Source organism: Lagenorhynchus albirostris, chromosome 14 (assembly GCF_949774975.1).
Source record: "Lagenorhynchus albirostris chromosome 14, mLagAlb1.1, whole genome shotgun sequence".
Classification (NCBI taxonomy): Eukaryota; Metazoa; Chordata; class Mammalia; order Artiodactyla; family Delphinidae; genus Lagenorhynchus; species Lagenorhynchus albirostris.
The window spans coordinates 56,997,569-57,013,715 of record NC_083108.1 but is presented as its reverse complement, the minus strand read 5'-3'; the positions used below and the strand labels follow the sequence as shown (position 1 = coordinate 57,013,715).

The 16,147-nt window shown below is 40.2% G+C and overlaps 1 protein-coding gene across 1 annotated transcript in view; it reads left to right on the top strand.

Moving 5' to 3' along the window:
- LAMA1 (laminin subunit alpha 1) overlaps positions 1-16,147 on the top strand; it is a 152,786-nt gene that overhangs the window by 44,569 nt on the left and 92,070 nt on the right. The window contains exons 4-7 of the mRNA XM_060170511.1: positions 2,409-2,651; positions 3,643-3,822; positions 6,665-6,754; positions 15,629-15,746. Of these exons, the coding sequence (XP_060026494.1) occupies positions 2,409-2,651; positions 3,643-3,822; positions 6,665-6,754; positions 15,629-15,746 (631 nt within the window). The remainder of the gene's footprint in view (positions 1-2,408; positions 2,652-3,642; positions 3,823-6,664; positions 6,755-15,628; positions 15,747-16,147) is intronic.

Here is a 16,147-nt window from a genome sequence, read left to right as displayed (position 1 = left end):
TGATATACATGAAGTTCTTAGCACACAGGAGGTGAACCTGTTGGTTCTGTCCATTTTCAAATGTGAAATTGGAAAACAGAAGGTAAATGCAGTCAGTCCATTTGTAAATGACCTTGATTTCTGTCCCTCTCAAATGGGCTGCCTGATCATGCCATCTCACTTGGCACCTACAATTTGTGAAGTCTATTTTAACATATTCCACAGTGGTCCACATGCTCATAGACTTCTCCTTTTATGGTGAAAATGGTTGCAAGGCAATTGGACAGTGATGAGTAAAGAAGAGGGTGTCCTCCCTCCAGTTAGCTTGGGCATCAGTATGAAAACCAAATGGAAAGCTACTTAGGCCGGTTTCCATCATGGTGTTCTGGGACAGTGCTGGAACTTTGCAAAGGTGAAACTAACCTCCCCCAAGCTGCATTAAAAAAAACCCTGATGTTCTTCAGGACTAGCTCTAGAGGAGACAGTAAGATTAATTGCCAGGTATTTCTGAGAAGTGTTTGGTTTTCCAGTAATATTAAAAAATAGTAGACTTTAAAAATATAAATTATGGAATATATGAATTACAAAATTGGGGAAAAGGGTTTTTTAAAAATAAACTTCCAATCAGAAAAAAATGTAATTATGTTCATAGGAGAATGTTCTGGAGATATTCATGCTAGGACAAAATGGCCTTTGCATTATTTTAATTTTTAAAAAAGTGGTTTAGGGCTTCCCTGGTGGTGCAGTGGTTGAGAGTCCACCTGTTGATGCAGGGGACACGGGTTCGTACCCCAGTCCGGGAAGATCCCACATGCCGCGGAGCGGCTGGGCCCGTGAGCCATGGCCGCTGAGCCTGCGCGTCTGGAGCCTGTGCTCCGCAACGGGAGAGGCCACAACAGTGAGAGGCCCGCGTACCGCAAAAAAAAAAAAAAAAGTGGTTTAAATCGATGAAGACGGTTCTAGATTTTTAAACATTGGACATTCAGCTCCAGATATAAACTTTCATAACAGATACACAGTTCCTGATTTTCCTGATTATTGAAATCTGAGAACATCATTTTGCTTTTAATGTGCTTTAGAAACAGTGATTGTGTTCTAGAGGAAAATTGCACATGAACATGGGTACTCAACATTTCACACTTACACCATTTATAGACTAAATTTTATTGGGAGGCATTTCTTGTAGGTGAACAGAGTTATTATAATGAGATAAAACCGTCCTTTGCAGGGAATAACTCAGTAGATAAATGTGAAATATTGTGGCTTCAGCTGGGTTAATTTTTTTTTTTTTTTTTCTTTTTTGTGTGGTACGCGGGCCTCTCACTGTTGTGGCCTCTTCCATTGCGGAGCACAGGCTCCGGACGCGCAGGCTCAGCGGCCATGGCTCACGGGCCCAGCCGCTCCACGGCATGTGGGATCCTCCCGAACCGGGGCACGAATCCATGTCCCCTGCATTGGCAGGCGGACTCTCAACCACTGCGCCACCAGGGAAGCCCCAGCTGGGTTAATTTTAAGGGGCTCTTGTGTTGCTAGAATTGGTGAGGGCTAAGATGGGGAGAAGCTTAAAACCAAAAATAAAAAAACAACAAGCCTAGAGGGAATATAGTTGGAATCATCCTGTAAGTAGCCTTTTCAGATTGGCTTCTTTCACTTAGCAATATGCATTTAAGTTTACTCTATGTCTTTTTGTGTATTAAGAGTTCATTTTTTAAATCACAATAAGATTCTGTTGTATGGATGTGTCACACTTCCTTTATCCATTCACCTATGGAAGTTTTCAACTCCTTTGGGTAAATACCAAGGAGTATGATTGCTGGATTGTATGGTAAGACTGTGTTTAATTTTTTAAGAGATCACCAAACTGTCTTCCCAAGTGGCTGTACCATTTTGCATTCCCACCAGCAACGAATGAGAGTTCCTGTTGCTCCACATCTTCACCAACATCTGGTGTTGTCAGTGTTGTGGATTTTAACCATCGTGATAAGTGTGTAACGGGCTGACTTTTTTTCTCATATTCAGCTGTGTTATCTCCAAATCACTATATGAGAAATACATTTAACACGACTACTAATGAAATATAATACAACTATTATCATTCAGAATCCTGATGGAAGAAGACATTGGAAACAAGAAAACAAGCACTTATGTCAATATTAACACTGTTAATAACAACAATAATAATAATAATACAAATTTATTTGTGAGTATTTTTTTTTTTTTGTGAGTATTTTTTGAGTTTGTTTTGAAGACAAATGCCATCAGGAAAACATTTACAAGATACATTTCTGATTAACACTTATGAGCAGTTAGCCTCAAGAGCAGTGAGAGACACTGGCCATCATTGGGTGGCAACGCTCTCAAGAGGCACTTTGGTTTTTGAGCACTTGTTACTGATTTTCGATTGACAGTTTTCAGTGTCTTTGTTCCAGGTCTTTCAAGTCGCTTATGTCATCATCAAAGCTGCTAATGCCCCTCGGCCTGGAAACTGGATTTTGGAGCATTCTCTGGACGGCATGGAGTTCAGCCCCTGGCAGTACTATGCAGTTAGTGACACGGAATGTTTGACTCATTACAATATCACTCCAAGACGGGGGCCGCCCACTTACAGGGCAGACGACGAAGTGATCTGCACCTCCTATTACTCCAGGCTGGTGCCGCTTGAGCACGGAGAGGTATGGCGCCCCCTCCTGGCCAGGAGGTCTGTTTTTTCATCAGTGTCACCTCCAGGGACAACCTAGCCATCACAGAGCCAACAGGAAACACTCAAAATAGAGCTCTCCTGGTACAGATCACAGAGATCTTTAACTATCTAGCTGCTGTAGTTAAGGTGCCATTGACTGGTGTCTACTGATGATTAATGTCACCACTGACACATTTTACTTTATTGATTTCTTCCCTTCAGGGAGATCCCTCAACCTTCACTGTGCTGTGATTTAATAACTCCATCAGATCATTCTCAGAGCATCTTTCTCATGACACCAAGGCAACAAGATTTGTTAAAATATTAAAGAGAGCGAAAATGCTTCTAAAATATAGAGCTCCCAGTTTTCTCTGGGAAGTTCTCCCTGCCCCTGGAGGTGTTCAGGGTTGGAGATGGTTCATGAAATATTCCAGCTCCGTGCTCTCCATGCCCGGACTGCACACACATCCTTAAGTCAGAGTGTAATCAAAAACAAGCCATGCCTTGGTAGCATACCTTGATGAGCTAAAACTACAAAAACCCTGCAAGTGCTTTTCACAGCAGGAACTCTGCAGCAAGCCCTGCATTGTTTCAAGAGCAGAGATGAGAAAATGGGAGTTACAAAGCTTTCTGGCACTTTCCCCCACTCTCCCCAGTCTATTCATGACATTTAGAATCTGTTTCAGAGAAGCCTGTGGATACACGTCAAAATGCCCTCACCTCACTGGGAGAAGTGGTCCTGTTTAAAAGTTTCCCGCAATCTCTGAGACACTGCAACGAATAACTTCAATAAACTGAACTTGGGCTGTGATCATGCTGTTCACAAGTGTCAATGAATATTAGACAGATTTCTATAAGAACCCCATTGTTTGGTTTGATTTTAGATAGTATCTGTAAAGATTATGTCCTGAATGTAAACAATCAGGGTTATTTTTTGCATGCTTAAAATTGATATTTGTTTATTTTGATGTCTTTATCTCTAGATTCATACATCGCTAATCAATGGCAGACCAAGCTCTGATGATCTTTCACCCAAGTTGTTGGAATTTACTTCTGCACGATACATCCGCCTGCGCTTACAGCGCATTCGAACCCTCAATGCCGATCTTATGACCCTCAGCCACCGGGACCCTAAAGACCTCGACCCTATTGTCACAAGACGAGTGAGTGTGGCAGGGCTCCTGACCGCTGAAAAGTTTATGTTGTTTCAGGGAAATAGACTTTTCCTCCCAGGTTGGCCTTTTTTTCTTATTTTTATTGAAGAACGTTAGTTATGCTTTGTTAAAAATGCCACCTTTAAACGAGGTTATGGTTCTGACGTGGTGCCCTCAGGTCCCCCTGTCCCCACCCATCCCATAACGCCATCATGCAGCAGATGTAGTGGTCATTTCTTCACCTTCTAATCTGGCTCTACATCTGATCAAGCAAGTGAGAATGGCTGGAGTTTTTTCCCACTTAGAAGAAAATTTTAAAGTTTGAGATATAAGCTACATCCAGGAAAACGTACATATTTTCAGTGTATAGTAAACGTATAAGGCTTGTGGCGACAAACATTTCCAAATCCCTTGGATAAAGTAGGAGTGGGATTACTTAGTTACAGGATAGCTATGTGTTTAATTTTTAGGAATTTTCTAAGCCTTATCGGAAGCAGCTGTGTCATTTTACAGACCAGCAGTGTGTGAGGGCTCTGGGTGCACCGCACACTTTCACACATCGGGGCGTCGGTCACTGTCACCTCAGCCGTGCTGATGTGCATGCGGTGGCATCTCCTCAGGGTATTAATTCGTATTTCCCTGATGACTGATGTTGAGCGTGTCCTTATTTGTATCTGATGACATTTCTATCCATTTTTAAATTGGGTTATCCATCTCCTTATTCCTGAGTTATAAAAGATCTCTATGTATGCTGTGTAGAAATCCTTTGTCAGTTGTGTCTATACTGCAAATCCCTTCTCCTGCCCTGGTTTGTCTCTTGCTTATCTGCTTTTCCTAACTATGACTTCTGAGGAGTAGATGGTTTAATTTTGATAAAGTCCAGTTTATCGTTTTTCTTTTATAGTTAGTGCTTTCTATTCCTTTCTGAAAAATATTTGCTTATCGCAAGTTTACACAAATATTTTCCGATGCTTTCTTATAATAGCTTTATAGTTTCAGCTTTCACGTTTATTATCCTTTTCTTGTTAATTTTTGTATTTGGTGTGAGGTAGAGGCGAAGGTTGTTTTTTCCCCATGTGTATATACAATTGTTCCAGCACCATGTGTTGAAAATACTTTCCTTTCTCCCTTTAAATTGTTTTGGTGCCCTGTTGAAAATTACTTGACCGTATCATTGTGGGTGCGTTTCTGGACTCTATACTGTCCCAATGATCTATTTGTCTATCCTTATGCCAATAACAGTCTTTCTTGATTACTGCAGTAAATCTTGAAGTCAGGTACCATGATAGTCCAACTCAGTCCTTTTTCAAGATTGGTTAGGCTGTTCCAAGTTCATTGTGTTTCCTTATAAATTTTAGAATCAGTTTGTCAATTAATACCAAAAAGAAGGAAAGAAAGAAGGAAAGAAAGTAGGAAAGAAATAAAGAAAGAAGGGAAGAAAGAAATCCTGCTAAGACTTTCATTGGGATTCCATTGATTCCATAGATCGAGTTAGGAGGAATTTTGGAAGACATTTTGACAATATTGGATCATCTAGTCCATGAATGTGCTATACCTCCCCACTTATCTCTGTCTTCTTAAGTTCCTCTTGGCAATGATCTATTATTTGTTTATTTGTCAATCTTTTGTTCAGTTTATTTTTAAGTATTTCATGTTTTTGAATATTAGTGTTAATGGTTTGCTTTCTAACATTTATTTTCCATTTGTTCATTGCTAGTGTATAGAAGTACAATTAATTTTTGTTGATTGAGACATTGCCAAATTCACATATTCTAGTAGTTTTTGATAGATTTTCTGTGTACACAATCATGTCATCTACAGATAATGACAGTTTAGTCTTACTGTGCACTCTGTTTGCTTTTGACTTCTTTTTTCTTGCATTATTGAACTGGCTGGCACCTCCCATAGAATGTTGAATAGAAATGGTAAGAGCAGAGTTCAAGAGGAAAGCACTTAATCTTTCACTGTTAGCTCTAGGTTTTCCATAGACACGCCTGCATTAGACTGAAGAAGTTCTCTTCTACTTCTGGTTTGCTGAGTTGTTTTTTAATTGATGGTGTTGCCTTCTGTAAAATGCTTTTTGTGCATCTAATGAAATGATCGTATGATTTTTCTCCTTTATTCTGTTAATGTGGTGATTTACATTTATTGATTTTTTTGTGTGTTAAATTAACTCTGCACCGATGGGATAAATCCTAATTGGTCATGAGTTATTCCTTTTTATATAGGGCTGTGTTCAATTTAGGAATATTTTTAGGGTTTTCAGTAACATGGCCTTTGAATATGACTGCCTCGGTTTAAGATGCAGCCAAGTTGAGAAATTCTTTTTAAACTCCTTTGGTTTCTGTTGATGAGCTAATTTGAACATTTTTTTTTAATGAATAATTTATTTATTTATGGCTGTGTTGGGTCTTCGTTTCTGTGCGAGGGCTTTCTCTAGTTGTGGCAAGCAGGGGCCACTCTTCATCGCAGTGCCTGGGCCTCTCACTGTTCTGGCCTCTCTTGTTGCAGAGCACAGGCTCCAGACGCACAGGCTCAGTAATTGTGGCTCATGGGCCCAGTTGCTCCGTGGCATGTGGGATCTTCCCAGACCAGGGCTCAAACCCGTGTCCCCTGCATCGGCAGGCGGACTCTCAACCACTGCGCCACCAGGGAAGCCCTGAACATTGTTTACATTAATTGAACATAAATATTTTATTTATATTTACTTGTGCATGAAATATAGTTTAAAATGCATATCTGTGTTTTTGATTACCAATAACAACTGAGATATTTGTTGGAGTGCCAACATTTTCTTCTCACTGAAATAGAAGAGGTTTTAATTTTTGCTTGTTACTTTCTTTTTCCTTAGTATTACTATTCAATAAAAGACATTTCTGTTGGAGGAATGTGTATTTGTTATGGCCATGCTAGTAGCTGCCCATGGGATGAAACTATAAAGGTGAGTTATAGTATTTCACATTTTACTAAAAATTCAAAATAGCACTTGTAGCTATAATATTTGCATTGCACTTTTTTATTCAAGGCATGTGTTGAAAGTTATAAAATCAAGCCACAAAAAAAGAGTTTCAGATAATTTAACTGGTTTAATTTTTTTAAACAATTTAATTTTGTGTTGGTAGGAGAATATGTTTCTAATTAAATTCTTTCCATACATTTTTTTTTTGGAGGTGTTTAAAAAAAAGGTAACGTAAAATTTACCATTTTAATCGTTTTTAAGTGTGCAATTCAGTAACCTTTTGAATTTTGAAGCTCTTCTCTATAAGATAGTCAAGTGAAAATCACGTGCAGTTAGAAATCATGTTTATACTTTTTTTTTTTAACATCTATATTGGGGTATAATTGATTTACAATGGTGTGTTACTTTCTGCTTTATAACAAAGTGAATCAGTTATACATATACATATGTTCCCATATCTCTTCCCTCTTGCGTCTCCCTCCCTCCCACCTTCCCTATCCCACCCCTTCAGGCGGTCACAAAGCACCGAGCTGATCTCCCTGTGCTATGAGGCTGCTTCCCACTAGCTATCTACCTTACGTTTGGTAGTGTATATATGTCCATGCTTCTCTCTCGCTTTGTCACAACTCACCCTTCCCCCTCCCCATATCCTCAAGTCCGTTCTCCAGTAGGTCTGTGTCTTTATTCCTGTCTTACTCCTAGGTTCTTCATGACATTTTTTTTTCTTAAATTCCATATATATGTGTTAGTATACGGTATTTGTCTTTCTCTTTCTGACTTACTTCACTCTGTATGACAGACTCTAGGTCTATCCACGTCATTACAAATAGCTCAATTTTGTTCCTTTTTATGGCTGAGTAATATTCCATTGTATATATGTGCCACATCTTCTTTATCCATTCATCCGATGATGGGCACTTAGGTTGTTTCCATCTCCGGGCTATTGTAAATAGAGCTGAAGTGAACATTTTGGTACATGACTCTTTTTGAATTATGGTTTTCTCAGGGTCTATGCCCAGTAGTGGGATTGCTGGGTCATATGGTAGTTCTATTTGTAGTTTTTTAAGGAACCTCCATACTGTTCTCCATAGTGGCTGTACCAATTTACATTTGCACCAACAGTGCAAGAGTGTTCCCTTTTCTCCACACCCTCTCCAGCACTTATTGTTTCTAGATTTTTTGATGATGGCCATTCTGACTGGTGTGAGATGATATCTCATTGTAGTTTTGATTTGCATTTCTCTAATGATTAATGATGTTGAGCATTCTTTCATGTGTTTGTTGGCAGTCTGTATATCTTCTTTGGAGAAATGTCTATTTAGGTCTTCTGCCCATTTTTGGATTGGGTTGTTTGGTTTTTTGTTATTGAGCTGCATGAGCTGCTTGTAAATTTTGGAAATTAATCCTTTGTCAGTTGCTTCATTTGCAAATATTTTCTCCCATTCTGAGGGTTGTCTTTTGGTCTTGTTTATGGTTTCCTTTGCTGTGCAAAAGCTTTGAAGTTTCATGAGGTCCCATTTGTTTTTTTGGTTTTTTTCCCATTTCTCTAGGAGGTGGGTCAAAAAGGATCTTGCTGTGATTTATGTCATAGAGTGTTCTGCCGATGTTTTCCTCTAAGAGTTTGATAGTTTCTGGCCTTACATTTAGGTCTTTAATCCATTTTGAGTTTATTTTTCTGTATGGTGTTAGGGAGTGATCTAATCTCATACTTTTACATGTACCTGTCCAGTTTTCCCAGCACCACTTATTGAAGAGGCTGTCCTTTCTCCACTGTATATTCCTGCCTCCTTTATCAAACATAAGGTGACCATATGTGCGTGGGTTTATCTCTGGGCTTTCTATCCTGTTCCATTGATCTATCTTTCTGTTTATGTGCCAGTACTATACTGTCTTGGTTACTGTAGCTTTGTAGTATAGTCTGAAGTCAGGGAGCCTGATTCCTTCAGCTCTGTTTTTCTTTCTCAAGATTGCTTTGGCTATTCGGGGTCATTTGTGTTTCCATACAAATTGTGAAATTTTTTGTTCTAGTTCTGTGAAAAATGCCATTGGTAGTTTGATAGGGATTGCATTGAATCTGTAGATTGCTTTGGGTAGTAGAATCATTTTCAAAATGTTGATTCTTCCAATCCAAGAACATGGTATATCTCTCCATCTATTTGTATCATCTTTAACTTCTTTCATCAGTGTCTTATAATTTTCTGCATACAGGTCTTTTGTCTCCTTAGGTAGGTTTATTCCTAGATATTTTATTCTTTTTGTTGCAATGGTAAATGGGAGTGTTTTCTTGATTTCACTTTCAGATTTTTCATCATTAGTGTATAGGAATGCAAGAGATTTCTGTGCATTCATTTTGTATCCTTCAACTTTACCAAATTCATTGATTAGCTCTAGTAGTTTTCTGGTAGCATCTTTAGGATCCTCTATGTATAGTATCATGTCATCTGCAAACAGTGACAGCTTTACTTCTTCTTTTCCGATTTGGATTCCTTTTATTTCCTTTTCTCCTCTGATTGCTGTGGCTTAAACTTCCAAAACTATGTTGAATAAGAGTGGTGAGAGTGGGCAACCTTGTCTTGTTCCTGATCTTAGTGGAAATGCTTTCAGTTTTTCACCATTGAGGATGATGTTGGCTGTGGGTTTATCATATATGGCCTTTATTATGTTGAGGAAAGTTCCCTCTGTGTCTACTTTCTGCAGGGTTTTTATCATAAATGGGTGTTGAATTTTGTCAAAAGCTTTCTCTGCATCTATTGAGATGATCATATGGTTTTTCTCCTTCAATTTGTTAATATGGTTTATCACATTGATTGATTTGCGTATATTGAAGAATCCTTGCATTCCTGGAATAAACCCCACTTGATCATGGTGTATGATCCTTTTAATGTGCTGTTGGATTCAGTTTGCTAGTATTTTGTTGAGGATTTTTGCATCTATGTTCATCAGTGATATTGGCCTGTAGTTTTCTTCCTTTGTGACATCCTTGTCTGGTTTTGGTATCAAGGTGATGGTGGCCTTGTAGAATGAATTTGGGAGTGTTCCTCCCTCTGCTATATTTTGGAAGAGTTTGAGAAGGTTAGGTGTTAGCTCTTCTCTAAATGTTTGATAAAATTCGCCTGTGAAGCCATCTGGTCCTGGGCTTTTGTTTGTTGGAAGGTTTTTAATCACAGTTTCAATTTCATTACTTGCGATTGGTCGGTTCATATTTTCTATTTCTTCCTGGTTCAGTCTTCGAAGTTTATACATTTATAAGAATCTGTCCATTTCTTTCAGGCTGTCCATTTTATTGGCATAGTGTTGCTTGTAGTAGTCTCTTAGGATGCTTTGTATTTCTGTGGTGTCTGTTGTAACTTCTCCTTTTTCATTTATTGATTTGAGTCCTCTCCCTCTTTTTCTTGATTAGTCTGGCTAATGGTTTATCTGTTTTATCTTCTCAAAGAACCAGCTTTTAATTTTATTGATCTTTGCTATTGTTTCCTTCATTTATTTCTGATCTGATTTTTATGATTTCTTTCCTTCTCCTAACTTTGGGTTTTTTTGTTCTTCTTTCTCTAATTGCTTTAGGTGCAAGGCTAGGTTGTTTATTCGAGATGTTTCCTGTTTCTTAAGGTGGGCTTGTATTGCTATAAACTTCCCTCTTAGAACTGCTTTTGCTGCATCCCATAGATTTTGGGTCGTCATGTCTTCATTGTCATTTGTTTCTAGGTATTTTTTGATTTCCTCTTTGATTTCTTCAGTGATCACTTCGTTATTTAGTAGTGTATTGTGTAGCCTCCATGTGTTTGTATTTTTTACAGATCTTTTCCTGTAATTGATATCTAGTCTCATGGCGTTGTGGTCGGAAAGGGTACCTGATACAATTTCAATTTTCTTAAATTTACTAAGGCTTGATTTGTGACCCAAGATATGATCTATCCTGGAGAATGTTCCATGAGCACTTGAGAAAAATGTGTATTCTGTTGTATTTGGATGGAGTGTCCTATAAATATCAATTAAGTCCATCTTGTTTAATGTATCATTTAAAGCTTGTGTTTCCTTATTGATTTTCATTTTGGATGATCTGTCCATTGGTGAAAATGGGGTGTTAAAGTACCCTACTATGAATGTGTTACTGTCGATCTCCCCTTTTATGGCTGTTAGTATTTGCCTTATGTATTGAGGTGCTCCTATGTTGGGTGCATAAATATTTCCAATTGTTATATCTTCTTCTTGGATCGATCCCTTGATCATTATGTAGTGTCCTTCTTTGTTTCTTGTAATAGAGTCTATTTAATGTCTATTTTGTCTGATATGAGAATTGCTACTCCAGCTTTCTTTTGGTTTCCATTTGCATGGAATGTCTTTTTCCATCCCCTTACTTTCAGTCTGTATGTGTCTCTATGTCTGAAGTGGGTCTCTTGTAGATGGCATATATATAGGTCTTGTTTTTGTATCCATTCAGCCAATCTGTGTCTTTTGGTGGGAGCATTTAGTCCATTTACATTTAAGGCAGTTATCGATATGTATGTTCCTATTCCCATTTTCTAAATTGCTTTGGGTTCATTATTGTAGGTCTTTTCGTTCTCTTGTGTTTCCTGCCTAGAGAAGTTCCTTTAGCATTTGTTGTAAAGCTGGTTTGGTGGTGCTGAACTCTCTCAGCTTTTGCTTGTCTGTAAAGGTTTTAATTTCTCCATCAAATCTGAATGAGATCCTTGCTGGGTAGAGTAATCTTGGTTGCAGGTTTTTCTCCTTCATCACTTTAAATATGTCCTGCCACTCCCTTCTGGCTTTAAGAGTTTCTGCTGAGAGATCAGCTGTTAACCTGATGGGGATTCCCTTGTGTGTTATTTGTTGTTTTTCCCTTGCTGCTTTTAATATTTTTTCTTTGTATTTAATTTTTGATAGTTTGATTAATATGTGTCTTGGCATATTTCTCCTTGGATTTATCCTGTATGGGACTCTCTGTGCTTCCTGGACTTGATTAACTATTTCCTTTCCCATATTAGGGAAGTTTTCAATTATAATCTTTTCAAATATTTTCTCAGTCCCTTTCTTTTTCTCTGCTTCTTCTGGAACCCCTATAATTCGAATGTTGGTGCATTTAATGTTGTCCCAGAGGTCTCTGAGACTGTCCTCAGTTCTTTTCATTCTTTTTTCTTTATTCTGTTCTGCAGTAGTTATTTCCACTATTTTATCTTCCAGGTCACTTATCCGTTCTTCTGCTTCAGTTATTCTGCTATTGATCCCGTCTAGAGTATTTTCCATTTCATTTATTGTGTTGTTCATCATTGTTTGTTTCATCTTTAGTTCTTCTAGGTCCTTGTTAAGTGTTTCTTGCATTTTATCTATTCTATTTCCAAGATTTTGGATTATCTTTACTATCATTATTCTGAATTCTTTTTCAGGTAGACTGCCTATTTACTCTTCATTTGTTAGTTCTGGTGGGTTTTTATATTGCTCCTTCATCTGCGGTGTGTTTTTCTGTCTTCTCATTTTGCTTATCTTACTGTGTTTGGGGTCTCTTTTTCGCAGGCTGCAGGTTCGTAGTTCCCATTGTTTTTGGTGTCTGTCCCCAGTGGCTAAGATTGGTTCAGTGGGTTGTGTATGCTTCCTGGTGGAGGGGACTAGTGCCTGTGTTCTGGTGGATGAGGCTGGATCTTGTCTCTCTGGTGGGCAGGTTCACGTCTGGTGGTGTGTTTTGGGGTGTCTGTGGACTTATTATGATTTTAGGCAGCCTCTCTGCTAATGGGTGGGGTTGTGTTCCTGTTTTGCTAGTTGTTTGGCATAGGGTGTCCAGCACTGTAGCTTGCTGGTCGTTGAGTGAAGCTGGGTGCTGGTGTTGAGATGGAGATCTGGGAGATTTTCGCCATTTGGCATTATGTGGAGCTGGGAGGTCTCTTGCTGACCAGTGTACTGAAGTTGGCTCTCCCACCTCAGAGGCACAGCACTGACTCCTGGCTGCACCACCAAGAGCCTTTCATCCACACGGCTCAGAATAAAAGGGAGAAAAAGTAGAGAGAACAAATTAGTAGAAGTAGCAAGAAAGAAAGAAAGAAAGAAAGAAAGGAGGGAAGGAAGGAAGGAAGGAAGGAAGAAAAAGAAAGAAGAAAAGAAGGAAAGAAGGAAAGAAAGAAAGAAAGGAGGGAGGGAGGGAGGGACAGTGGGAGGAAGGAAGGAAGGAAAAAAGAAAGAAAGAAGATAAAGTAAAATAAAGTAAAATATAAAGTTATTAAATTAAAATATAATTATTAAGAAAAAATGTAAAGAAAAAGAAAAACGGATGGATAGAACCTTAGGACAAATGGTGGAAGCAAAGCTATACAGACAAAATCTCACACAGAAGCATACACATACACACTCACAAAAAGAGGAAAAGGGGAAAAGATCATAAATCTTGCTCTCAAAGTCCACCTCCTCAATTTGGGAATATTTGTTTTCTAAAGGAGGGAAGGAAGGAAAGAAGGAAGGAAGGAAGGAAAGAAAGTAAGAAAGAAAGAAGATAAAGTAAAATAAAAGTTATTAGAATTAATTATTAAGAAAAAAAAGGGACGGATAGAACCCTAGTACAAATGGTGGAAGCAAAGCTATACAGACAAAATCTCACACAGAAGCATACACATACACACTCACAAAAAGAGGAAAAGGGGAAAAAATCATAAATCTTGCTCTCAAAGTCCACCTCCTCAATTTGGGATGATGCGTTAGTCTATTCATTTATTCCACAGAGGCAGGGTACATCAAGTTGATTGTGGAGCTTTATTTAATCCGCTGCTTCTGAGGCTGCTGGGAGAGATTTCCCTTTCTCTTCTTTGTTCTCACAGCTCCCAGGGGCTCAGCTTTGGATTTGGCCCCGCCTCTGCATGTAGGTTGCTGGAGGGCTTCTGTTTTTCCGCTGAGACAGGACGGGGTTAAATGAGCCGCTGATTCGGGGGCTCTGGCTCACTCAGGCCGGGAGGAGGGAGGGGCGCGGAGTGTGGGGCGGGCCTGCGGCGGCAGAGGACGGCGTGACGTTGCAGCAGCCTGAGGCGCCGTGCGTTCTCCCGAGGAAGTTGTCCCTGGATCCTGGGAACCTGGCAGTGGGGGCCTGCACAGGCTCCCCGGAAAGGAGGTGTGGATAGTGAGCTGTGCTCGCACACAGGGTTCTTGGTGGCGGCAGCAGCAGCCTTAGCGTCTCATGCCCGTCTCTGGGGTCCGCGCTTTTAGCCGCGGCTCGCGCAGCCTCTGGAGCTCCTTTAAGTAGCGTTCTTAATCCCCTCTCCTCGCGCACCAGGAAACAAAGAGGGAAGAAAAAGTCTTTTGCCTCTTCGGCAGGTCCAGACTTTTCCCGGACTCCCTCCCGGCTAGCCGTGGCGCACTAATCCCCTGCAGGCTGTGTTGACGCCGACAACCCCAGTCCTCTCCCTGCGCTCCGACCAAAGCCCGAGCCTCAGCTCGCAGCCCCGCCCGCCCTGGCAGGTGAGCAGACAAGCCTCGGGCTGGTGAGTGCCGGTCGGCCCTGATCCTCTGTGCGGGAATCTCTCCGCTTTGCCCTCCGCACCCCTGTTGCTGCGCTCTCCTCCGCGGCTTCGAAGCTCCCCCGACCTCCGCCACCCGCAGTCTCCGCCCACGAAGGGGCTTCCTAGTGTGTGGAAACTTTTCCTCCTTCACAGCTCCCTCCCACTGGTGCAGGTCCCGTCCCTATTCTTTTGTCTCGGTTTTTTCTTTTGCCCTACCCAGGTACGTGGGGAGTTTCTTGCCTTTTGGGAGGTCTGAGGTCTTCTGCCAGCGTTCAGAAGGTGTTCTGTAGGAGTTGTTCCACGTGTAGATGTATTTCTGGTGTATCTGTGGGGAGGAAGGTGATCTTCGCGTCTTACTCTTCCGCCATCTTCCCCTCGTCTCTCCGCCATCTTCCCCTCGTCTCTCCGCCATCTTCCCCTCGTCTCTCCGCCATCTTCCCCTCGTCTCTCCGCCATCTTCCCCTCGTCTCTCCGCCATCTTTCCCTCGTCTCCTATACTTTTTAAAAGAAGGATTCCCCTCCTTCTGACTTCACTCTCTTTCTTTTTTTGTGGTGCTAAATGAAGGTAAAATAAAGTTTCCCTCTTTTAACGTAGTATTAAGTGAAGAAGAAGGCATCCTCTTTTCTTCTTTTAAAACTTACACGAAGCTACTTATTTTTACCCAATCTTCGTAATAATTTAACTCCTGAATCGGATTTTTTTTTTTTTTAAAAAAAAATTTTTGGCTGCGTTGGGTCTTTGTTGCTGCACATGGGCTTTCTCTAGTTGCGGCAAGCAGGGGCTACTCTTCCTTTTGGTGCGTGGGCTTCTCATTGCGGTGGCTTCTCTTGTTGCGAAGCACAGGCTCTCGGCGCGCGGGCTTCAGTAGTTGGGGTACCTGGGCTCAGTTGTTGTGGCTTGCGGTCTCAGTAGTTGTGGCTTACGGGCTCTAGAGCACAGGCTCGGTAGTTGTGGTGCACGGGCTTAGTTCCTCCGTGGCATGTGAGATCTTCCTGGACCAGGGATCGAACCTGTGTCCCCTGCATTGGCAGGCGGATTCTTAACCACTGCACCACCAGGGAAGCCTAGGACTTTTATTATTGCTGAAAAAATAGAGATGAGTATCAAGAAAGTTACTAGTAGGAGCTTCCAAACCTTTCAGGTCAATGTGTCTCTTTTGAAAAGTTGTTTTTTGTTAAGCCATATGTTAGTTTTGGTTTATTCCTTCTCACTTCTGTTTGTAACCAGGTCATATGTTTTTTTTTTCCTCTAAAAATTAAATGCTAGTTTGCTTGATTGTAAACTCTTGCTGTGTATTTGACTGTGATGGGTTCTTCCTAAATAAAATTAAGAAAAACATACAGGTAAATTTTCAGATGCAATTTTATATTCTTTACTGCCTAGAAATTCCAGTGTCAGTGTGAACATAATACGTGTGGTGACAGCTGCAATCGGTGTTGTCCTGGGTACCGTCAGCAGCCCTGGAGGCCCGGCACTGTTTCCTCTGGTAACACGTGTGAAGGTAAGTTCACTGAGAATTGCAAGGATGTGAAGTTTTCCCCCTTCATATGCTTCAGTTTATGGTGACTTAAAATCTGTAAGTAGTAAATAACTGGTTTTTTTAGTTATTCAAGTAGTTCACAAAGAGGCAGACTACCTTAATAAAATTTAAAGGATTGAGACCCAAATGCATTGATTATCAATTTGCTATTTCTCTAAGATTCCACTTCCCATATATTAATTTATTCTTTATAAATTTGGATTTAAATTTTAAATAGGCAATATATTCACAAGGTTCCAATATCTACAGTATATAAAAGTATATTTATATATTTCTGTTTCCATCCTTCCTACTTTTTATTATTTCCTGGTAGGTTCTTCCTGAAATGTTTTTACAAGTAAAGCGTAAGTTAGTATATTCCA